This window comes from Corvus brachyrhynchos, unplaced genomic scaffold (genome assembly GCF_000691975.1).
Source record: "Corvus brachyrhynchos isolate BGI_N302 unplaced genomic scaffold, ASM69197v1 scaffold101, whole genome shotgun sequence".
NCBI classification, from domain to species: Eukaryota; Metazoa; Chordata; class Aves; order Passeriformes; family Corvidae; genus Corvus; species Corvus brachyrhynchos.
The window spans coordinates 703,000-727,653 of NW_008237239.1; the positions used below are offsets into that span (position 1 = coordinate 703,000).

Genomic DNA, 24,654 nt, shown 5'->3' on the forward strand with positions numbered 1-24,654 from the left:
ACGCTCTTCTGGGCACGCATCACCAGCTCGCTGGGCGTGATGGCCTCCAGGCACCCCGCGCATTTCACCGCGAACAGCCTGTGGGACAAGCAAGAGGACAGCCTGCTGTGACATCCTGCAGGTTGTGAGACAAGGGATGGTGTACCCATGGCGGGGTGATGGGCACTGACACAGCATCACTGTGTCACCCTCTTGATGTGTGGGTTGCACTGGGGGGCTGAGCACAACGGTGCTGGCACCCCACAGTGACAGGGGATGTGCTCTCAGTGCTTCACACTCATCTGGTGCCAATGGGGGAACACTGCCTTTGGGTCAACTTTAGCAGTTTTGGTGCTTACCAGGTGCTTACCATGAATGTGGTCAAGTGATGAAGACCTCAACATCCAGATGCTCCAGGTGAAAAAAGAAAGGTACCAAACCCAACAGCCCAGGTACCACCAACACAAGACACCACCACATCCACATGAGTTTTATCAAGCCAACCCCGCATGTCACCTCCCTCCAGCTCATGCCTAGACCCAAGAAGATGCTGGAGACAGCAATCGGGTCAGGGAGCTCATCCGTGCCTCTCCACAAGCACCTGCAGAAAGCATTCCCACTCTCACTCACCTGCAAACCACCTCATCCCTCTGTCCCCATTCCCACTTGCAAACACATCAGGAATGTCTAATATATCACAAAAATCTCCAAGACAGCAAATTTGGGGTTAAGGCCAGTGCCAGACTGAAGACTTGACATGTCAAAAGGGAAAGGAAAAGCTCAGGTTCTTCCTTGACATTGACGTGACAGTGTTTGAGGCATCCCTAATGAAACCGTTCCCAGGCTTCAACACACTGGCTTTAGACTTAAAAGCCAATAATAACAACAGCAATAACACTTCAGGTTGAAACAGAACTTTTCTTTCTCCAGCTTTCAATGTCCTTACTGAGAATGATCAATGATTTACAGCTGGGGAAACTGCGGTGAGAAGAGCAGAGGTGGCAGCATCAGTGCTGGTTTGAGAGGACTTGGAGGCACCTGGAATTAACCTTAGGCTAGAAATTTTCAGTAAATGGGATGACCAACAGAAGTATTTGAAGGTATCAAACCAGAACCTCTTTGCCACACCCAGATATCTGAGTTCTTGGCTTGGTTATCATATAGAATAAAACCCACTGTTTACCCAGTCTTGTCCAAAATATCTGTGGGAACTGGACATTATTATTCCCCTGTCTTGGTGACCTTGGCCCAGAAAGGGAAGTCAAAAGTCAGCACACATCCTGCAGAGGTTATCTCCGAGCACTGCCTGAGTCCCAGCCTGGGGATGCCCCGGGGACCTGCACAGGCAGTGCTGCATTCAATCTTCCACTGGCCCCAGAGAGCTCCCACCTCCATGGTTCCATCCCACATGTCATCCCTGGGGGATGCTGGGGGCTGTGGGGCTTGGGAGGGGACAGGCAGCCCTGCAGCCACCAGCAGGCTTTCAATCCCATCTCTTTTTTTGGCTGTTACAAAAAACCCACATAGGAAATGTGCTGAATCAGCGCCATTCTGCCAAGAAGAGGACCAGATGTATGCAAAACCCTCGTGGGAAAACCATCAGAAAATGGGGATCATTTAAAAAAGTGCCTGCTCCCTCCCAGGTTTTCCCCAAACAGTGTTGGCAAGCATGAGGGTCTGGTGCAGCACGCTCCCCGTGGCAGCCAAATCCTGGGAAGGCTCAGCAAAAGGTGGCATTCCCAAAGAAGTAGGAAAGGGGCATTATAAAGCTTTTACAAAACATGATCATCGCCACAGAAAGTGGAAAATCATCGAATAAAAGGTAGAGGTTAGGGAGTTTATAATTCCACATATTGCCATTAGTAGCTTTTTTTTTTCTACATTCAGCTTTATTTCCCAAGTTTACATACAACTGCCTGTATCTAAGATCTATGTATTTCCAACACCCCTATGACTGCCCTGGCAAGAGAGGGATGTGTATTCCCTTGAAAGCAACCCTTCTGAAGAGTCATTTTTTTCTTGTTCCAGCTCAAACACACACTGACTTGCGTTAATATTTCTGTAGTCACTTCATCTTTAATTATGTCTCTTTTATGTCAAAGTGGAGGCGATTTGTATTCATCTGGCAACATATTCTCATCCTGTTTAAATGATGTTTAAGCCTTACCTGTTGGGATTACCAACTGCTCTCAGTAATAAAATACTGACAAGGTATTACATTACTGCCATCTAATCTCCATGAATAAATGTGCCCAAAATTTGTTTCCAGGGCACTTATTAGAGAGCCACAAACCTTTGCCAACCAGGCACAGTAGCACCAACCCAGCAGTGGATGTTTCCAAGCCCAAAGTGTGTTGCACAGCAGGAAGGTGTGAGATTTAGGTAAATGGCTGCCTGATATCAGACACTTAAATTCCTAGGTGCTGAATAAAGGACTTTACTTTCAAAGCAGCTCCCACTGAGGGATGCTGGTCAGTCCAGGTGTCCTTCTCTGCCCAGTGCAGGCCTCCCCCATCCCTGGGCAATGTGAGCTGCAGAGAAATCCCCATAAAACCTCTTCCACAGTATGAAACCATAAAGAGCTCCTTATAAACACACAATAAACGGAGACCTCAGGCACTAAAAGGTCACAGGCAGAAAAAACACAGTCTCCCACAGGTAGTAATGGAGAGGGAGTAAAGGGTCTTGCTGGTGTCCCAGCTCCCTTGAGACCCAGACTGTACCAGATACTCTACAGGCACTGGGGAATAACAGCTTGCATGGATAACCCCTCATACAGATACCCCATGCATGGATAGCCCCACACATGGATAGCCCCATGCATGGATGCATCCCTTTGGGAATAATCCCACATAGGCATAGATAACCTAGGTGGAACTCCCCTGGTCAGCCTGAGATGGGGCTGAAGGAAAATTTTCTTCCAGCACCAGATTTAACAATTAATTTACCATCTTAGCCTGAGTGAGACACACCAGCCTGGATCCAGAGAGGTTTTCCTCCATCTCTGGGACCTTCAGCTCCATGCCCAGCTCTCTCCTGCTGCAAGCAGGCCACAGAGCAAATGCCATCTTTTCTCCCCTCTCTTTGTGCCTCCCTGCTCCCATGGAGGGGACTCGGAGATTACATTTCCCTACAGGAGACTGCCCAGAGGAGAAGAAGGATGGGCTCTGGGACTTCAACTTTAAACCAAGGACAAATTACCACCCCCTAAACTGCAACGGGAGCAACCTTCACTTATGCCATCCTAGGGATACTTCAGTTCTCAGTAGGGTTTTTTCCCTTCCATAACCTTTGGTTCCAAAGCTGCCTGACTGGCAGCACTGGGTTTGTTTAGCCAGGTGGGAAGCTGGCCAGGGCACCAGACAGGGAGTCCTGCTCAGCACTGGGATGCTTGGTGGAGAACCAGGCTGCCACCAGCAGCTCAGTAAACACCTAACTGGAGCATTGACAGTGACTCTTTGTAAATGAAACCAATCCACTCAACTTAGGAGGAATTGGAACAAAAAAACAGTGATGTGAGCAATTTTTATCACAACACATAGCTTTTTGTGTCTGATCGTACAAATATTCCTTTTCTTGTATTGATTAATATGCCTCTTTGTTTTTGGAAGTTTTTGAAGTTTTGAAGTTTGAATTGACAATCTGCAGTTTTTACGCAGAAAGGGGCCTGGAGGTGGCTTTCAAGGAAACCTTGAAGCAAAGTATTCGGGCATTTCCAAAAGCGCAACATTTCGGGTGGCATTGGGCATATTCCCCAAGATGAAGTCCCACTTCTCCACACCATTCCTCCTTCCCAAGAAAGCACCCCAGACCTCTCCTCAGGTTTTCCCATCAATGCAGCATCACTGAAACCTAGAAATGCTGACACACGGCCAAAGCCACCTCTGGGGTGCTGCATGCCGTGTCCCTTCCCAGTGGACGGGGTGCAGCCTGGGCAGCCCCGGTTTCCCACCGGAGCCACCACCCCCTCTTTCTGCCTTTCTTTGGAGGTGACAGGCTGAAAGGGGCCGTGATTGACAGGCGCTTCCCGGCTGCTGTCTGTCTGCGTGCGCCGCATACAAACACGGCCCCGCGGAGCCTCCTGGGGCAGGGGCGGCGGGGCAGGGACACCGATATTAAATTGTGACGGACAAATCTCAATCGCCGCGAGGAGCTTTGGTTCGGGCGGCGGGGAAGGTGAGGCAGCTCTGCTGGGAGGGCGGATGCTTCCCTCCCTGCCTGTGCCAGCCTGCACCAGGGATGTGGTGAGAGGGGCAGGGGAAGCCCCTGAGTGCCCCCACACTGGCACTGGTCCCTAGGAAGCAGCTGCCCTGCCAGGGCTGCCCGGAGCAGACACATCCACAGGGATGCTGGGTTGTCCAATACACCTGTGCAGAGACCTGACCAACTCATCCCATGCTCTCATCGTGGCCCAGTTGGAGCCTGAGCAGATCCTGACCAACCCGTCAGGAGGTGCAGGGAGCTCCAGCCTGGCACTCACAGCCATCTCCAAATGACGAATCCCACCAGGGCCATGACCCTGGCACGGGGATGAGCCAGTGGCCACGGATGGCACAAGGGGCACGGGAGGAGGCTGGCAGTGAGCGCCGGCAATGAGCCACAGGGAGTGAGGACACTGGATTGAGTTGTCTTGGCACTTGGTCATCTTCTCAGTCACTGTCACTCGCTGCAAGGGGGTACGTCAGCACTGGGTCCTCGAGAGGCTGGCAGTGGAAAAATGCCAGTTGCTGTCAACCCGGCACCCACGGCTTGGGAATGAGCCACTGCCCTGCTGCTGCCAGGCTCATGTCACCCTGTCCCCACTCCAGCTCTCGTGGAGCCAAAGGATGAGGCAGAGGGCATGGACCATAGCCAAGCAGGAAGGGGGATGAATGCACCCTGGTGACAGTGAGGGCATCCCCCAGCTGCAGCCATGGGGCACCACATAGAACCCTGGCCCTGGCAGAAGAGGTGCTGAGATCATGGGAGCAACTTGGAAAGAGTTGAGTCCATCTCAGTGGTATGGAGAGCAGGCTGGCACATGCTGGGGATGGGAAGCACAACTCAGAGCACAACTCAGCACCAATGATCCTGGGCACCTCCAAACCCACATTGTGTCTCCAGGCTCCCAAGCTGATGGAGGAAAACACCCACAGCCACCCTCACTTCCCGCCCTGTGCACCCCAAACTCCCAGAGAGCTCTCCAGTGGGACAGAGGAGGGATGTTTTCCCCGGGGCTCTTCTCCTGACCCTTCCCCGTCTCCCGGCTCCCTCCCCCCTGAGGCGGACAAGTGTTCGCTTTACTGCCTGGCAACGGGGCTGGGGCTAAGCTTGCTAAAATATGAGTGTTTTTTGGCTGGAGTACCAGAAGGCTGCAGTCCTACAGAGAGAAAAAAATTGAGCACTCCATGCCATGGCTCCAGAAAGGGGGAGAATTAGGTTTCACACCGAGCAGGCTGGACCATGGCATTCTTTAGTTAATGCTTAACAAACGCCCAAACAAAAGCGGCCAACTTCGCTGCATGTTTGTAAAATGTACTCTCAGCAGATTCAGGTTTATTGGAGAATTCATTCGCTTTGCAGAAGTGGCGTTTTCCTTTTTTTTTCCTCCTTTATTTTCCCTTCTCCTCCCTCCCCCCCAGCTGACGACACTTTGAGGGGACATGGCAACCGGGCTGAAACGGGCTTATTTCACCCTGGGGGCTGATGCGAGCTCGTCTCCATGGCCCTGGGGTGCAAGTTCTCCCCAGGATCCAGCTGAGATGCTGCTGCCAAGAGGGAACATGGAGTGCAAAGAGCCAAGATTTGGCCTCCTGCAGTTTCACCCTTGAGCACTTGGCTGGTGGCTGTATGCTCCAAGAGGCCAGGAGAGCAAGGAAAGGAGGTGAAGCCTGAGAGCCCTATTTTTCACCTTTCTTCCCCCAACCCAGCTCTCTCAGGGTTCTAAGCCAGTGGTTCTACCCCATCCAGCATCCCACTGTGCCATGCATCCGAGCCTTGCACACCTCCTCAGAGAGCCCATCATGGCGGAGGATGCCGAAAAGCACAGCTTGCTCTCAAAGGCAGAGCCAGTACTGGGGATAGCTGAGGTGTGGAGGAGGGGACAGCCCCATTCAGGGACTCAGAGGCTTTGAAGAGGTTAAGTTACAGGGTCCGTGCACAGGTGTTCTGCCAGAGCATCCTTGAAGGAGCTCCTGCTCTGATGCAAGTACCTGAGTAGGTTCCATGTTCCCCCCTGGGGCCTGGTCCCATAGCAGAGGACACCAGTGATGAGGGACACACTGGGGAGGTGGTGGCAGAGAGGAAAGGGGGGCAGCAGAGGAGAGGGAGTTGATGCTGGGCTGTTCAACCCTCCTTCTGCTACATGGGAACCATCCGAGCTTTCCCAGGAAAGAGCACCTTTGCCCCTGACTCCTGGATGGGGTCCAAAAGTGGTCACATAACACCTCCCAGACCCTCCAGAGACCATGGTGTGACACTCAGGGGCACTGCTACAATGATGGGGTTAAGTAAACAGACAAACGAAGCCTTCCCAGTGAGCAGCCGCTGCCAAAACACACCAGCAACCCTCAAGCCTTCCCTGTGTCCAAGTAAAAGGTCAAGCAAGTGCACCTCTTCCAAGGCTGCTCTGAGTTGCTCCATTTCTGACCAAGGACACACTAATAAGACTTTCACCAACAAAGTCCTATAGCAGCTGATGGCTCTGTGTCCCCTCCAGGAGCCTGATAAAAATCCTCTGCTGATTTCAGGAGTGGCCAGAAAGCAATCTCCTGGGCAAGGCCAGAAGGACAAGACCAAAATGCTGATTTTTCTCCCCATTTCCCTAAAGGCCATTCTTTTTGTGTCCCCCCACCCTCAATAACAGTGTGTAACATCAGAGAGGGAGTTGGTCCCATCCCAGCCTTAATGAAGCACCAGGTTTTAGAGGCAGGAGGGACACAGGTAGGAGGGGAAGAGGCACACACACAACACCATGTCCATTCCCCAATGCCATCCCCGTGAAGCCAACGCAAGGATCAATCCCATCCGGCATACAGCCCAGCAGCTCTGCATCCAAGCAATGCATCTCCCACCAAGCTGAATTTTGAGCAGCGACCCCCCTCATCCCCCCCATGCCCCCAAGAAAACAAGGATAATTGAAAAACCACAATATCACTAGTCAAATTTAATATTGAGAGTGAGTGAGCGGGAGCCAGAGGTCAGAATTAATTACACCCCACCATATTTCAGCACGCTGCCGCAGCTCCGTGTCCTTTCCTTGGGGAGCAGTGCTTCCACAGAGAGGTCGACAGACATTATTAGAAAGGACTGATTTAAACGTACCCCCAGGAGCTTTTCAGCTTGTCTCTTCAGAGCCTTTGTTTGTACTGAGATTAATGGAGAGGCAAATGATGGAAAAGCAAAGTCACCAGGAGCAAGAGGATGTGCCATCGCTGCTGCCACCACCCCGATTTGGCTGGCTTTGTGAGCGGGACAGGAATAACCAGGAGAGAAGGAAATGCTGTTTATGTCATTCATTTTGTGGATAAAAATGTGAAGATCTTGAAAACTACTCTTTTTTTGTTTGTTTTCCAAGAAGAAGATATCCTGGCTAAAACCTCCTGCAGGCTGGCTTTCCTACCCCCTTGGGGATTTTACATACACGCTGTTTTTTTGACGTGCTGTACCACTGTGGGGGAAGGAGCTATTTTCATTCTGGTCCAGATTAATGTACTCCCTCTTGCAAGTCATTATATTTGTTTCTGATTTTTTTTAAACCTCCTGTGATGGAAAATTAATATAGACACAAACCAAAATTAAACCTTTCTATTTTCCATTCAGATTTTCAAAAGGCAAGTTACAAGAAAAAACAAAGGAAAGGAACAACAGAGCATTCAGACCGAAGAGAGAAATCTCATTCCTTGGGCACGGCCAATACTTTACTGGTTCCAGCCCTGAACAACTGCATCCAGCATCCAAGTCAGCCCTGCTCCAAGCAGAAGAAGGACTGGGAAGATTTCCAGTCCTTTCCAGCCCCAACTCCCTTGTGATGCCATAAATTCACCTCCACCTTGCACCAACAGGTTCAAAAAGGGATCAGGCAAATCCAGGGGACTGAGTTCAACACCTGCCTGGACCCACAAGTCCAACCTCACCTTTAGGACCACCCAAATCCCTGACTGCCCAGGGCAGCGCGGGCTCCCCTGGCCTCGTGAGGCTTTCCTGCAGCATCACCACTGAGGCCAGGGTGGGTGCACTGGGTCCAGCCATGCCCCAGGCTCCCAGCTGCTCTCGAGTCTCCTAGGCTACAACCAAGGCTTGCCTTTTCCTTTATTAAGCAGAAACCCCATGTTTCCCCAAGGACTCTTGGAGCATCCAGGGATGGGGCTGCAGGAGCTGCCTTTTCCCAGGCGTTTAAAATTCACGGGGTGTTTGTGCCGACGTGCCAACGCGGCAAATTCTCATTAGGAGGCGGCCAATATCCTGCGGAGCTTCCCGGCGCTCCGGTGGCTGTAAAAATCGCTCGGCTGTATAAAAGCTAAACAGAGTAAACTCAGTTGGACACAGGGACCAGCTGCTTCGGAGCAGCTCGGCAAACAGAGATCGGCGGGAGCGCACCGGGCGCTGCCAGCAGGGAGATAGCGCTCTCCCGCCTGGGTTATTTCTTGCCTTATCTTTTATTTCCCTATGCCCCAGCTCACCCTCATGCAGGTTTTGCATAAATATCATCTGCGTGTGTTGTCAAGTTGTTGGGATGGGGTTGAGGATTTTTTTTTCCTCAACAGCATTTCCACAATGGGAAGCAGCTGTTGTGGCTAATGGGCTGCTCTGGAGCAAAAGCTGTGCTCACATCAAGATATCTCAGAAGAGGCATCCTTCATACATAGCTCCGTGCACTAGAGAGCACTATAACATGTGTTTCCATGAAGTTTGTTAACTACTCGGCTAAACAAGCGTGCTGGAAATGCCAGAGGAATATGCTCTGGAATGAATGGAAATACTCATCTAAAAAGACATTAAATTTAAGCCATCTTTCCCCCCCACCCCGATCTGCTGAGCTCATGTTGCTGGTCTCTCCTAGTGTGTGCTCTCAGGATGGGGTTTCGGGAGAAACAAATGTTTGGGGTGTGTTTTACAGCCCTGTGGCACTTGAGACAGGGATGAGATAACAGATGATGGCACACGGGGGGCGTTTCATGCCATCGGTGGTCTAGGGATGCAGAGGCACAGCCAGTCCAGCCATGGGCAGCAGCTCATCCTCTGTGATCCCTGCAAGAGACCTGCTCCCAAATGACATCTCACGTGTGGAAAACCAGAGCTCTGCCTTTTGTGGGCCTGAGCATCAGCTTCTGGGAGGTACTGAGCATCCTAGAGGGGCTCAGACTTAAAATAAACAGGGATAAAATCTCAGAAAAATTTGATTATTAAGAGTTCAAAATTTGCTTTAGCTTCTCTACAGCTTTTTCCTCTTCAGTCTGAGGAAGTTCACATTTTTAGGCAATGTTCTCTTGAAAACTCAGTAATACACCAGTGCAAATCCAAACCTCTTTTTGATTTCTGTGTAGTGAATGCATTTCAAGGTGACTCCAGTAGCCCCCAGAAAAGGCTCTAACTGATGCCAGTAAATGACAGTAAGTCTCAGATCCTGACACCAACCAGAGGGGTCAATATCCATCACAGGGGGAAGATGCTCAAAAGGCTCCAAAGGGGCCTAAAGATGCTCAGCACTGGAGCTGGTTAAGAGCTTCCCCATAAAATTATTTTCTTTTGCTCTATTTGCTCTATTTTATGCATATATATGTGTGTGTATATATACACATGCACAAATATACGTGCACATTAGGGGTTTTTTTCTGAAAAATCTTAGCTTTCCACAGAGACTTTTAAATTCAGCCATGAGCCTAAGTTCAAGTCACATGGGTACTGAAGGGCTGTGCCCAGGGATGCTGAGCCATCTGGCAAAGAGGGACTCTGGTGCTTTGCTCCATCCAGCCAAAGCCCTGGCTGGATGCCATCTCACCACTCTCTACCCAAAACGTTTTTCTGGAGCTTTTTGATCTAAAAACATTTATTTTCTTTTTTTTCCCCTTAACCATTTTGATTTTCACACCAAGGAGTGCTGAGGCTGAGCACTGACACACTGGAATGTCCTTCCAGGCAGGAACTATTGATGCTCTTTCCCATGCACCTCTCACACCCCACAGCACCCACAACCCTCCCCAGTGTGTTCTCATCACCGAGGCACCAGAGAAGGCTGAGCAGGGATGTGGCAGAGCGCAGAGACCCCTACAAGAGGGGACAAGGGTACAAGGACACCCCTGTCCCCTGTGCCACCACTGGGTTTATGGCACAGTCATGGTTGCAGGGATACAGGGACAGCACCCAGCTTGCCAGGCTACCTGAGACAGGTCCCAGTGCTGTCAAGGCAGCAGGACGAGCTTTTGATGAATTAGATGGCAAAAACAAACATGCTTTCTCTAGGAAACAGGTTCCTGCCACTCGTCTGCTCAGGGTTATCGCCACATCGGGGGCAGCAGCCCTTCCCAGCAGCCTCCGGCAGCCGTGGAGGCAGGATATTACTTTGTTGCTTATTCATTTTATTGCTTCTCCTTTCTAAATATTTGCTTGGCAGGGGAAGGATTCCCTTTACACCGTATCTGTTTTTACAGGTCAATTGAATTTCTGGAGCTCTCAATTCTTCTTTCCCTCCAATTGCATTTGCAAAACAAATATTGATTGTACCAATTAGCTGCGAACCCCTCGCAGAAGATATCCCAACGCCTTCATTTGGGAGAAGGCTCTCCCAGCAAGTGGATGTGCCAGTGGGATGGGAGTCCACAGAGTGGCAATGTCACAAATTCCACCCACAGCAACCAGAAATGTGTCCAGGCAGGAGGTTAGATCTGACCAACTGAGCATGCTAACAGGTTCTTGTTGAATCACATCCTTTAAATAAAAAAATTAAAAATTAAGATTTTCCCTCACAATGCCTGTAGGGTATGCCTGTGCAGTGCTGGGCTTTTCTGAGCTGCCTCACCAAAAGCAACAGGCACATCCAACACAAGCACATTGTCACACTTTGTCACACTGATTTCAGTGCTCTGGGTTTTATCTGTGGCTTCCTTCAAAGGTTTTGTAAAAATCCACAACTGCCACAGGGAGAAAGGAAAGACACCTTGGTGGTTAGAACAGTCAGCGTTAAAAACTTGCTGTGTTTTGCTCTGATGAAGTCTAAACAAATGAGATGACTGAATTGCACGGCGGTGTGAGGCACAGTGGGGATCCTTCACCCTCACGCACAGAGCCACCAGCCTTTAGTGACTCTCATCTTCTGCCAGCTGCCACTGGGACAGGGGTCCCTGGCACTGGCTGGGATGGCGATGCCAACCCTGGTGTCACTCCAGCAGGAGCTGTGACACAGCCCCATGGCTCACAACCCACCAGTGGCCACTTGCAAAGCGTTCAGAGCACACTGTTAAATGTGTCCTGCCTGTGTCAAAAGTCACAGCCCAAGGCAAAGGCACAGGGGGTGCAGGGGGTGTGGCAAGGGGGAGCTGACAGATTAGCTATGGAGGCAGGCCATGGATTAGCCAGCGTGTCTGCAGCCTGCCAGGGTCAGAGAGGGGATTACCCTGCTGCAGCACTGCAGGAGAGATGCTGGACACAGCCAGCCACTGGTCCATCCCAGCGAGGATTCCCAGGCTGCCGGGGATGCCCAGCCTTGAAAAAGTCTCTTTTCCCAGGTCTCACCCTCAAAACAATGCTGCAAATCCCAGAAAGCAGGTAAAGTTCACATCCCCCTTGACATCCTCTGCAGCCCAGGGAAGGCAGATTTCCCAGCCAGTCCTGGAGTGCAGGACTGGCCCAGCATCAGAGAGAAATGCTTTTTCCCCCAAAAAATGGGGACACTTTTTTTCCTGCATTTCTCTGAATCACAGCTGGGTGAGTTCAAGCTCCCCCCTGCAGTGCTGGGGTAAAATGAGACAAGAACACAGAGCAGTGGCCCTCCCATAACCAGGCCAGGGCACAGGGCCTGGTACCCACAGGGGGTCAGGTCATCCCTGCAAGCTGGGCGAAGGCCAGGACAGAGCTGTGGATATATAAGACGCTGACGTACACATATGAACCAGTCCCATCTGATGACAGCATGCACACATCCAGCGTCCTGGGGCAGAGGGCAGGAAGCAGATGCCTGGTCAGAGAAAGGAGGGACCAGCCACAAACCACTCATGCTCCTCTGCAGCTTGGACAAGTATGAGGCTGTTCGGCTCTGTGTTTTGGGCTCACGCCCATCTCTCTGGCTTAAAGCAGCTGAATTGAGACCAAAGTCTCATTAAGTCAGCCTGCCTGGAGCTGGTTCTGCCACCAGGATGTTTCATCCCAATGTGAAGTGAATGTTCCCCTTTGTGGCTACAAGGAACTAGGGGCGAGTGAGAGGAAGCAGCCCCCAAGGGCAGGGCAGTGCTGCCAGCTCCCAGCATTTCACCTGAAATACATGACAGTGGGTGCTGGAGATCCTGTGCCCACAGCCTGGAATTGGGCGAGAATCCCACCTTTTCACTTGTTCCCTAAAACCACCTCCCATTTTAAACTGATCTCCCTGGGCTGCACCAGGAATGGCAGCTCTCAGGCTGGCAAGTCCCACGAGCTTGGAAACAACCAAGCAAAGGCAAAAAGCCTGGTATTTATCCTCAATCCACGTCAAATGACATGATGGGAAAACCAAGGTCAGAAGCAGTAATTTGTTTTACCAGCCTGTCTCCTGGATGTACAGGGCAGAGGCAGCCTGAATCCCCCTCCCTCGCGTCAAGCAACACATGGGCCCCATTCCCTCCCGGTGGCATCCCTAAGAAGACGTCACCGTGCCACCTCCCAGCCTTGCTGAACCCTCTAAAGGTCAGCACCGAAGGCATGTCCACCACATATGGTTATTAGTTCTCTGTGGGTCCATCCATCCCTCCACTACAGCTGGGTGAACAATTCACAGTGCATAAATTTATCTAGCAGATCTCAGCCCACGTGCTGTTTGCTAACAGTCTGTAGAGAGGCTATATTTTATCCCTTTGGGTTTCTTGGCCAGCATTCAAGCTCCTGACCCTGATTTATTCGCAATCGGTCAAGAGCCACATTTCATCTCCATAGGCCACGTCTGCACAGAGCTATTCAGAGCACGTGGCTCCATGTCCCACAGCAGAGCCAGGACCCCTCACCACAAGGCAGGCCCAGCTCTCTGCAGCACCTCCAAGAGGTAATCAGGGAGTTTTGTGTTCAAAAATAGGCTCTGCGGGGGCAAACCTGGCCTGCTGAGAACAGCGTGGCCGGAACAAACTGCACCTCTTGTGCGCATGAAGGCAATGAGAGCTCCAGATGCTGGCCCGGGCTGGCTCCCCGCCTGTCCTCATCCCATCTCCCCATCTCTTTGCCTACCTCTCTGCCTATTTATGGGCATGGAAGACCTTTGCACAGTGCCCAAGCAGCCAGAGGGTTGAGTGTATAGGCGGGATGGCAAATGCCACTCTTCAACTTTCCAAAATCCTTTCCCTTCTGCCTCTCAAGGGGGCTGCCATGGAGAGCCAGTCATGACCCTGCCTTTGAGACAAAACCTTGGGACCAGCTAGAAAGCGTCTCTCAGAGCTGCACCCATCACCAGGCTGGCCCTGAGGGGTTTATAAAGCACTCTATGCTGGGTCTCAGCAAGTCTTTCCTAGGGGAGCAATCTCACTCACACACATGAGCATCCCTCTGTGAAACCAAACCGAGTAACGCAGCCAAGATGATGAGAGAGGTACAGAGGAATATGCGGGATTCAGAGAAAAACAGTGAAGGATCAGGGTTAGTACTATGAAGGATGAGAGTTAGCATCAGCCCTATCTGACATCTTCATTAGCAATTGCAATTAGGGACTAATTAGCATGTTAATAACATTCATAGAAGATAATAAACTGGAGAGGATGGAAGGGAGCAAAGCAATCTGAAGGGGACCCTGGAGAGATAAAAAAAAAAAACAAAGGAAATTCAGCTTGGAAAAATGCAGCTTCTGCAGTTCAGGGAAAAAACATCCGGAGCAGATGCTGAGGGAGGAGGAGGAAGGCAGGAGCAGGCAAGCAGAAAGAGGCTCAGTGTGGGAGCAGCATGTCGGGCCCAGGAGGGAAGGCAGGCCCTGGCTTCCCTGCGAGCCAGGTCCTGGGGCTGGAGCAGGGCAGCCTGCATGGCTTCACCAGCCAGTGGGAGAAGGACCAGCACCTCATGCTGGCAGGGCATCCTAGTGGGGTGGACTTTTCTTGTAGGAAAAAATAATATCCCAAGCAGAACCACTAAATGAAACTTGACTTCACCTGGAGCTGTTTCCCCTCACCTAGGCTCAGGAAGCCCCATTGCACAAACACCTCCTCTCCGAGCTGCAGCTCCAACCTGGCTCCCAGGTGGATTGGCCACACATGGGAAGGTGAGAGGTGGCAGAGCCATCACCTTCTCCCCGGGTGTGCAAGGCAGGGGGACAGAAGTTGGCGTGCAGAGCTAATGGCTGTGTTCATGCTACTAAAGGAGACCCCCACACTCCAGCTTAGAAGGAATTACGTAGAAGCAATTCCCCTCCTCCTCTGCAGAGCCTCACTGCGCCACCAGCGCTCACTGCACACCCTGACTCGACCAGCATGATGTGCCAGATGCCTCTGTCCTCCGTCATGCTGAAGCCTCCCTTGTCTCCTCCATCACACAAGCCCCCAGACCACCTGGTGAAAACTGCCCCCTGACTGTCCTATGGGATATGAGGGTGGGGCACCTTGGTGATTCCAGTCCTGGTATCACTGCCAGTCTACACTGCATAGTAAAATGGATAGAACTGTTTTCTTGTAAGAAAATCCTATAATTACTCAAACAACCAAAATGAGGTAACCAGAGTGCCTTTCTTACAGTGATCCTCATGGACCTGCACCTCCTGGCACAAACCATGTGCATGCAAAACCAGGCAGGATGCAAGCACTCATATTGGGAAGGATGGTGGAGTGGCAGCCTCTCTCACACTGCTCCGGGAGCCCCAGGAGTGACAGAGAAAAACCACCCCTCCAGCAGCAATCCTTATCTCTCCATTCCCATTGCAGGAGGGACTTTGCCCATCCCCAAGATGCAGAGGGTGAAGAGGAGGGCTCAGACAAGCTTGCCCGATCTTTGCAGCTCTGCCGCACCAACAGCTTCTTCTGCCAAACAAAAACCAGCAGCCAGCAGGATTGCAGGAAAGGGCTGGGCACCCTTCATCCTGAGACATCTGCTCCTTCGCCTCTCAGCTGGACCCTACACCCCCAAACCCTGGTGCTCCCCAGAGGGGCATCCTTGGGACTCCCTGTCTCCTCTCCCAGTGCCTGATAAGCCAGACAGACCAAGCAAGACCTGAGTCACTGTCACTTGTCTCCACCACCTGGGACAATGAAAGTCACACCAGCCACGTCACAGTGTCTCCTCCAAACAGCTGTGGTCACCCCAGATGTCTGAGCACTCCAGCCTTTCCCTGGAGCGCTTTTTGTTTAAAAGTTTCAAAGCAAACCCCAAATTGTAACCCACCAGGACCAGTGCTCCAGCATACAGGAGCTCTGGGATGTGCAGCTGCCCTGCACCGGGAAGGGGCAAGAGTTTTATTGCCCAAAGGGGAACTGAAGTGGTTCCTGATACTTGAGTATTTGGAGGCAGGCAGGGAGGAGGGGAGAAGCTTTCCCGTGATTTGTGGGCTGTTCTCGGGCTGTCCTTTGCTGCCAGGTCTTGGGCAATTTGATGACTTTTGTTGCAAACTGGAAGAACAGGAGACATATGTGAAGGAGGAAACTTGCATTCCTCTCGCCTAAGAAATCCCTTCTCACTTTCCCCCAAATCACACATACACCCAATCCCAGCCTCTCTGGGCTGGCTTGGACACCAGCTCCCCTCCCACACCCAGATGACCTACTCATCCAGAAATGGCCAGGGCCTGCGGCTGGGGCGTTATCCTCTTCTCCTTCCCTTCCCATGTCCTGCCTGCACAGCCCTGCTGACTGCCACGGCAGGCAGGGGAAACGCAAAGGGGACCCCAAGCCCCTAAAACTCACCCCAGCCCCTCTACAAGCTGCATGCCAAGCACCTCCACACTTCCTCCGCCAGAGATGTCTCCACTGCCTTGCAAACATGGATGTTGTATTTCTCTGTGCCTATTCCCAGAAAACAATCCACACCTGGCACTCTCTGCCTCTACAACCAAGCAAAGATGTGACTCACTGGGTGTTGGGACACAGTGATGGATACGGCACACCAGGCAACCATGCCTTGATTTCTACAGCATCTCCCCTCCTCAGGTGACTCCTCTATGCCTGTAAGTCCTCTGTGGGATGCAGAGGTGGGAAAGGATTCGCACAAAGCTGAAACACAGCAGTGACATCACCACCTCAGGCCACAAGGCTGTGTATGTGCAGGCAGAAAGCCAAAGCCAGACTCAGTCCCTGTGAAAGCCTGTGGGGAAGGAATGTACCAGGAGGAAAACCATCTGAGCACAGAGTCCAAATCAAAGTAACACAGAGCCCTCTGGTAGGGAACCAACTGCTGACAGATTCTCCCTGCTTATTTCCACAGTGTTACCGCTGAAGCCTGATGATGTCACCTGTTGAACACCTTGTGAGCTGATGTCTCCCAGGGTAGTGAATGTCAAGAGTGACCTGTGTGTTGCCAGCATGGAAAAGCCCCTCCGAATCACCTCCTGAGAGGGAGAAAGGAAGGGACTGCTTTCAAAACAGGCTTGTGACCATCACAAGGTAATTCCCACCTCTAACTTCGTATCACAGAAAGAATCTATAAGGCTGATTAAACCTGCCTCCAAAAGAAAACCCAGTCCCCCAGGGCCAGTCGTGCTGCCCTACGGAGTTTCTCACTGGTGAAAAGGTGAAGCTGGGACCTCACAGGAAAACTGTGGGGAGAAGCCCAGCAGCACTGGGTTAAGCAAGACCCTGCAATCTGGCCACGGGGCGTTTGCCTCTGCAATCTTGGCTTTGCAACGGGTTCACAGGTCCATTTAACAAAGTGAGACAGAAAATTGGATGCCAACGCCTGCTCAGTGGAGGGAGAGCCACCCTGCTCCAAGCCCATCTTTCTGGGGCCTCTTGAATTTCTTTTCCTCCTTTTAAATGGAGAATAAAGACAAACCCCAAGCTCAGACCCAGATCAAACACAACCTCACATGTGCTCAAGAGGAAAGACCAGCAGTAGAAGTGGAGCATGGCCCTCACATATACTTTTCCATCCTCATTTCCACACCCAGCTGGACACATGGCTTCCCGGCTGGGGTGGGACCCTTCTGGGTAAGAGGAAAAAAGGCTTCAGGGTGGATCCTGCCTTTTCCTATTCCAGGAAGGCCAGAACCCCTTTGAACTCTGTCCTTCTGCTGGAGAGAGTGAAATGCAAAAACACACACCCCAATGCTAATTTAGACTTACACCTTCCCCAGTGTCAAGCACTGGCATCCTGAAAACATCACCGACCCGTGCATGTGCCAGGCAATTCCACAACAGACAGACAATTGGGATGGGATCTGCTATAGCAACATTAACAGGCAGACAAATATCAGCCTCTAGATTTGATCTTTCAAGCCCCAGTGCCTTGCCCCAGGCAGCCAGCAAGACTATTATTAGGACTCAAGGCAGCCTGGCCTCTGACTGCTTTCCCTGCAAGCACTGCCCCATGGAAGGATGTGCAATTCCCACCACGGTACCCTCATTGCATAGATATTGGATTTGGGAAATACTTTTTTGCTGCAGGCGAAACAGCTCCTTTCCCACACCTGCCCTTTCAAATGAGAGCAGTTTAACACTGTTTGCAGAATTAAAAAAAAGCCATCGGCATCCCTAAAGCTCGCCCAGGCCCGTCCCTCCGGTGCGGGGGGAGCTGAGGAAGAGCGAAGCAGTGGAGGTAGCAAGCAAATGAAAGGTGTAGCTGGAGGGGGGAGGCACCAAACAGCCCCACGTGCCAGCATCTCCCTGTGAAATAACTCAATATTTCAAGCTGGGGAGTTGGCAAGGAGGGGCTGGGGCCCCCCAGAAACCTGCAAACAGCTTCATGGCAGGAGCAGAGAGATGGATTATACACCAGAGCATACTGTGAAAGCAAGATAGACACTGCCTCTCTTGCTCTAACAGGTAAATACCTTTGTGAAGCATCTCCCTGAGCTGGGCTGAGCTCAGCAGAGGCACAGGACCACCCAAGACACCCCCACAAAAGGCTGCAAGGCACCCCAGTGCTGCTGCAATAGGCATCCTCGACCCAGCATGAACAGCCCCATCCTGGGCTGCTCCTCCAGGAACCCCTGCAGCTTTAGAATGCACCTTTGAACATAACAGGACCCCACTTTTCTCCCCAGTGTCACATGTGAAACAAACCCTCCGATAATCTCATTTTCCAGGCTGTAAACTCACTCATCGGTCGCTGGGATAAGGACACGTAGGGGCCTCCCCTCACCACACTGCTCTGATGATCTCAAGGCCCTTGATGCAGAATTGTGCCCAGTTTCTGCAAACTATGATCTAACCTAATTCCCTCCATCCCGTTACTTCAGGATTTACAACACACAACCTCCCCTGAAATGGTTTCTGGTAAATTCTTTGAAAGCTCTTCTGGTCCTCACATCATCGTCAGGGTCAGCTAGGCATTAATGGCAAAGCATTTACGTGCCAGATAACTTGTTCCCCAGCAAGAGAGTTTGCTTATGCTTTTTAAATTCAGGAAGCAATTAACAGTTGCCACAAAAGCAACCAGTGCTTGTCTTGAGCGAGGGCCATAAAGCCCTGACTTGCCCTGGGGAATTCTGATGCCTCCATCTTAGCAGGCCCCTTCCATGAGCATGGTGGTTGCAAAGGTAAATCCTTAATGGTGGATACCTGATGCTGGGAAATCATCATGCTCCCTCTAACCTGAAGAGCTGTGACTCCAGCTTCTGAGCCAGCTTGAGGTGACGATATCAGGGAACAGCTCTGCCAGCATCAAAGTCAAACAAACACAAGACCTGAGCATCTTCCAGCTTTTTCCTCTCTGTCAGTGAAGGTAGGCAAGGACTTCATTGAATTCCCTGACTTTGGGACTTGCAGCTTCAAAAGCCAAAAAGCCACAGATAATGTCGTAGATGAAGCCAGGATCCCAGCAGAATCCATGGATCTGATAGAAAGGTGGAAAACCTTGGTCCCTGGAGCTCAGCATCCTCTGCTCACACCAAAAACCCAGTCCCTGGAGTCTAACAAAGTCTTTTCACACCAAAAAAACCTGCTTCCGAGAGCCCAACATTCTCTGATCACACTGAAAACCCAGTCCCTGGAGCCCAGCATCTTCCATTTACACCAAAAACCCTGCTTCCCGGATCCCAGCAAGCTCCACTCACACACAAAAAACCCCCAAACTCTGCTCCCCAGAGTCCAGCATGTTCCACTCACACCAGAAAAACAATCCCTTGAGCTCAGCATCCTCCACTCATGCTGAACAATTGCAACACCTGGAAAGCAGAGGCAGAAGCATCCACCCCACAGTGCTTCCTCCTTCCAGACTAGCACAGATGTCTTTCAGGGAGCGAGGATCCACTCACTGCCTCCCACTAGAAGCACCAGCCGGCTGTGGAGCTCCCCAGGTTTTAGGAGACGTCCCTTTCCATGCTGGCCCCCTCACAGCCATCAGAAAGCAATGATTTCCAGGCTCACCCCTCTGCACTAGACTTCAACCAGCTGCAGACAGGCCTGTGCATATCCTCTTCCTAATCCTTCATGCACAATCCCCAGACAGTCCCTGGCTTTTATTATTTTCTGGCAGGAGAGAGCACCATGTTAACCCCGGTGTGCAGGCTGCAGCCTGAGCATCTCTCAGCACATCCCAGCTTGGGTCCAAATTATAAATGAAACGTTCATGTAACAAGAGAACTGGTGAGGGCCAATTGCCCATTAATATTTTAAACCTTTAATTTTTACTTAACAGCCTGTCGTAACAGTCCCTTCTAATTCCTTGGTAGAGTGATGAGCGTAAAACATTTGTTTATTGATAAAGACCATGGGACACTCTTCCCATAGGGATGGATGTGCTTTCCTGAGGGGGCTGAAAGCCAAGGGGCAGAGCAGGCAGCAGCATCATTGGTTATCCATCATGACACAGACCCTGTACTCTTCACCTGTGCCAGACCCTCCTCTACTCAGGAGTTCCCTCAGCTTCAGGGATACAAGATAAATTCCTTACTGGGACATGTTTTGAGGCAGGGAGAGCAAGGGAATATTGACTGTATGTATACTGGCAGGTCCTGTCTTTGGCATGATGCTGCAAAACTCTCAGGGGATGAGCTGCACCTGCCCAGGTTCTGGCTAAAGGCAGTGGTTTGCAGATGTGGAGACAGCGTGTTGGGGGCACATGAGACACGGGCACGGTTTGCATCCCAGGAGCACACCCTGCAAGGAGACATCCTGAGATGCGGACTGCAGCCTCTCCAAATGGGAGAAAACAGCCTCCGGCTCCAAGCCTGAGTTCCTGAGGTGACAGAGGCTTTGTCCCAGGAGGGAGCAGAGCCCATGAGACGCACAGAAGCCAGGAAGAGCTGCAGCCAGGAGCTGCCCCTGTGGCCCCAAGCTCAGCACTGACCTTGAAGTGCAGGGCAGGCGGCTGCCATCTCCGGCATCATATGACCTGTTACAAAACACGGCAGGCTCTGCTTAGAGGTTACACACTGGAGGACAAATTTAACACCCGAGAGCGTTCCCGATCCCACTGCAAGAATTCCTGGCAGGGGCTCAGTAATCGCCCACTACTGTAAGTGGCCAAGTGCCACCGCATTGGTTTGGATCCAGACACACAAGGAAGACCTTGCTCCTTACTTCTGGTGGGAGAGACGCTTCAGCTGATGGATGACACGAGGCAAGATGATGAATCCCCCAGGAGCAGGTGGGCCTTGAGCCAGAGAGCAAAGGGAATGTGGAAAAGATACTGCTCCCAAATGCTTTCGCTTGTTTGAGAAAGGTATTTAAGGGCTGCAATTAAAAATTTGCATTGAAACCAGCCTGACTATGCAGCTCTCCCCATGAAGAGATCCTTGGGGTGAATGATGAGAGCATCATCACTCAGAAGAACAAGCAGATGGAATGAAGGCACCCTCAAAGGATGACCAGTCCACAGAGTCCAATATCAGGGGACTTCCTGGCCCAGCCACGAGGAACAGAGGTTCAACAGGAGGAGAAATTATCCCTGCTGCCATCCTACCAGCCATACACGAGCTCTTCCAGAGTCACACGGGCTGTTTTCAGAGATGGAGTGGGTGGATGCTGCTCCAAAGCAGAGCTGGGGAACGGTGCAGGGCAGGCAGGGCAGGAGAGCCTCTCCCAGCAGCAGATCTGGTCACAGCAAAGCAGCAAGCCAGACCCTGCTGCTCCCTCCTTCTCCTCCTCTCCTTCCCTTTCCTTTCGCCCGGCCCCAGCCCCACATTTCTGGAGCAGCAAGAGTCAGCTCTGCCGATGCTGCTGAAGGGCCCTGAGCCAACTCCGGCTATAACCTCAGGATAAAAACATGAGCTCGGAAACACAGCAACGGGAAAAACAGACAGGCGGCCACGTGTGCACACATGAGGACTCCTTAACCAGGAGAGCTCCTACTCTTAGCAGTGAGGTTTGCAATAATGAGCAATCTGGACTCTTGATTTCAGGGCCAGAGGAATCCTGGGTTTGGTGTTTCCTTCCAGCCCCTGGGAACACAAACCCAGGACCTGCTGCTCCTATCCAAGTTTGGCCTCACCCAGTGTCCACCTCCGTCCTGGCCGCAGGGAGTGTTGCTGGTGAGGCAGGCGAGGATGCTCAGAGCAGGAGCAGGTTGGGTGGGGCTTTGGGTCCTCCCAGCACCTGATAATGAGAAAAGCCCAGGTTGGGAGCACCAGTGTGGAGGCGATAGAGCACGGACAAGACAACAGAAAATGTCGTCGGGCCAGCGGCTATTTTTATCTGCAAGGACCAACACTTAATACTCTCCTATCTCCCACAAAATGTCACTTGAGCTCCGGCAGAAAGTTTACACCACTTGCAGACAAGGGCTGAAACCCGAGCACGTAATCCCTGCTCCAGTCAAAAGTTTTAGTGGGATTCGCAGTGTCTGGACAGGGGAAGCTGAGAAAAAAAACCCCTCCTCCTGAGAAATGATGGCTGAAGCAGCAGAGAGAGGACAGGCAGGTCCCCACTTCTGGCACCATATATTCCCCTGCAGAGTCACCCACCACATCTGCAGGGCACGGGGGACTTTGTGAGCGCTGGAGCTACCTTGTGGCCTCCTCACAAGCTCAGCCAGAATTTAAGTACCCTAAAAGGGTCTTCAGCAGAGGGGAAAATGGGAAAAGCAAGGCATTCACCACCCCACTCACTAAATGCCAGAGCCCCAAAGGAGATGAAGGGCTGGGAGGAGTGGGGTGGGTCGGGCAGAGCCCACAGGGGGGTTTTGCAGAGGATCCTCATCAAGATACCATCTTGGCAATTTGACCCATCTTGGCAATTCCCCCCTCTCCACCAAGCATCTCTAATGACTTCAAACACTTCCCCCTCTCTGCTCCCACCTCCTTCCCTCCCCAGACCCAGACATGCCTGGGGTGTAAGGAAAGGAGGCTTCCCTCACTTAATAAAGCCAAGGCAGAGCAATGCTGTTATTAACAGCAGCCTGGCCCCGATCCCTGCCCATGGCAGGAATATTGCACCGGCAATCCCAGGGGAGCACTCTGGCACTGCCCTGACAGCAGATGCAATAATGCAGCCCCAGCACTGCCCTGTGATACTGCAGTGAGTGCAAACACCACTGGGTCCTCCCAGGTCCCACCATACATCACAAGCAGTGCTTAGTATTAGGGATGAATTGATACCTCCCTCCCTGGTCAGGCACGGAATAGCTGAGATTTGGGACAGCATGCTCCAGAGGGCTCTTCCCAGGGGGGCAAAAGAGCAGGGGTAAAAAGAACTCTGGGTTGGGATAGAGGCATTATAAAACATGGTAGAGCACAGAGGTGCTCAGAAAATTAGGGTACCATGCTAAGGGCTTCCATGGAAACTTACAGAAGGTGAATTTTTCCAGGGATAAAAGGTACAAGCTCATGTGTGTCTTGGAGCTGCCCTCAGCTGCCCCCAGGAGGTTTTTTTCACATCACACTGTCCGTTTTTAAAATTAAAAAGACTGGACAAAGCATTCACGATGGAGGCACAGGCAAGGAGAGGACCCAGCAGAGGATAGGGCTGGGTGAGCTCTGCTGGGCTCTGCAGCCCCTGGAAATGCTGCAGGATGCTGAGGAAAGGGGGGTGGCCATTGGTTCCCTGAAGGACATAGAAAAACTTGGAGGAATCAAATAATAGACACTGACAAGGAAAAACAGCTCCACTAGCCCCAGAAATCTTCTCTTACAGCAAGGAGTGGGGTAAAAACCCTGGGGAATATACTGGAGAGGCAAAGCTCGCATTCCTGAGATGGCCAAGAAGTGATCACATCTATCTCCCTCCATCTCCCACTCCTAAGATCCATTTCTGAAGCATCACCAGCCAAGAAACTTCAGTTGATTGGACATGGTTAAAGCGAAAAACGCACACAGAAAACCTTATAGCTGAAACTTAAATGGTCTCCACAAACATCTCGCATATTTTCAAGGACACTAAGGAAATTCACATTTCTTTCCCCCATATTTTAGACTTAAAAAATGCCCCAAGGGAAGAAGTTATTTAGAACTACTTAGGAAATACAAAGGATAAAAAAGCCTGTAATTATTTCTCTGCCAAGGGCTTGTCAGTTTGAAAATCCCCGTTCTTGATCCACTAATCCTCATGGAAAAGAAATGCAGCTTCGGCAAAGTTGGTTGACTTTTGCTGCACTCTTCCAGCACAAGGGAGCTAAAGGGAAATGCATAGATTTGGGTGTCATTTCATCAGCACCTTTCACCCACAATATGCCTGATATATATCCTTGGCTGACGAAGGAGACCTGCAAAGCATCACCCCAAGATGAGGCTGCTCTGCCTGAGAACGGTGCTCTGCAGGCATCGGGCCGGGGAGGGAAGGATCACGGCTGATGCTTGGAGACAGAAGTGCCAAAACAGGCAAAAATAAATCAGTTCAAGGTGGGGGTATGCTTACTTTAAAAGCCAAGGATTCAGGGAGTTCCTGGGATGTTTTGTTATGTGGTTGGAAATAGCATAAAGACATTATTGGCAGGGAAACTCACTTCCTCTGGAGAATGGGGATGGGCCATCCCAGCAGAGCTGGGATTTGGGAGTAGATTTGGGCCTCTGGTATAGCAACCAGATTCATCACTTCATGTCCTCCTGCCAGGATAAGGACAGGTGGCATCAGTGCCTCTGAACCTGGTTGGCCATGGAGAAACAAAAGAATGCCATGGAACTTGTTGTGTGCCACACACCAGCATCCCAACAACATCCCCAGCCTGGAGCATCTCCCACAGGAGCTGCGAGAAGGGAGTGACACCAGACAGAGCAGGTGAGCCACCCAGGTCCTGCTGCATCCCAGTACCCACCCACCTTCACTGCCTGGGTTTGGGGCTGCACAGGGCATCTGGCACAGCAGGGGCCCGAAAACTTTGTCCCTGTCATGGGCAGCTGTCCCACTGCCAAGGATACACATCTCACCTGGAACTACATTCACCACGCAGGGCCCTTCACCCATCTTCACCCATCTCTGATGCCTTATTTCATTACTTTCTCCTAATCCACATCCA

At 51.4% G+C, this 24,654-nt stretch overlaps 1 protein-coding gene across 1 annotated transcript in view; it reads right to left on the reverse strand.

Moving 5' to 3' along the window:
• LMX1A (LIM homeobox transcription factor 1 alpha) overlaps positions 1-24,654 on the reverse strand; it is a 44,749-nt gene that overhangs the window by 8,034 nt on the left and 12,061 nt on the right. Inside the window, exon 4 of the mRNA XM_017729567.1 lies at positions 1-78. Within this exon, the coding sequence (XP_017585056.1) occupies positions 1-78 (78 nt within the window). The remainder of the gene's footprint in view (positions 79-24,654) is intronic.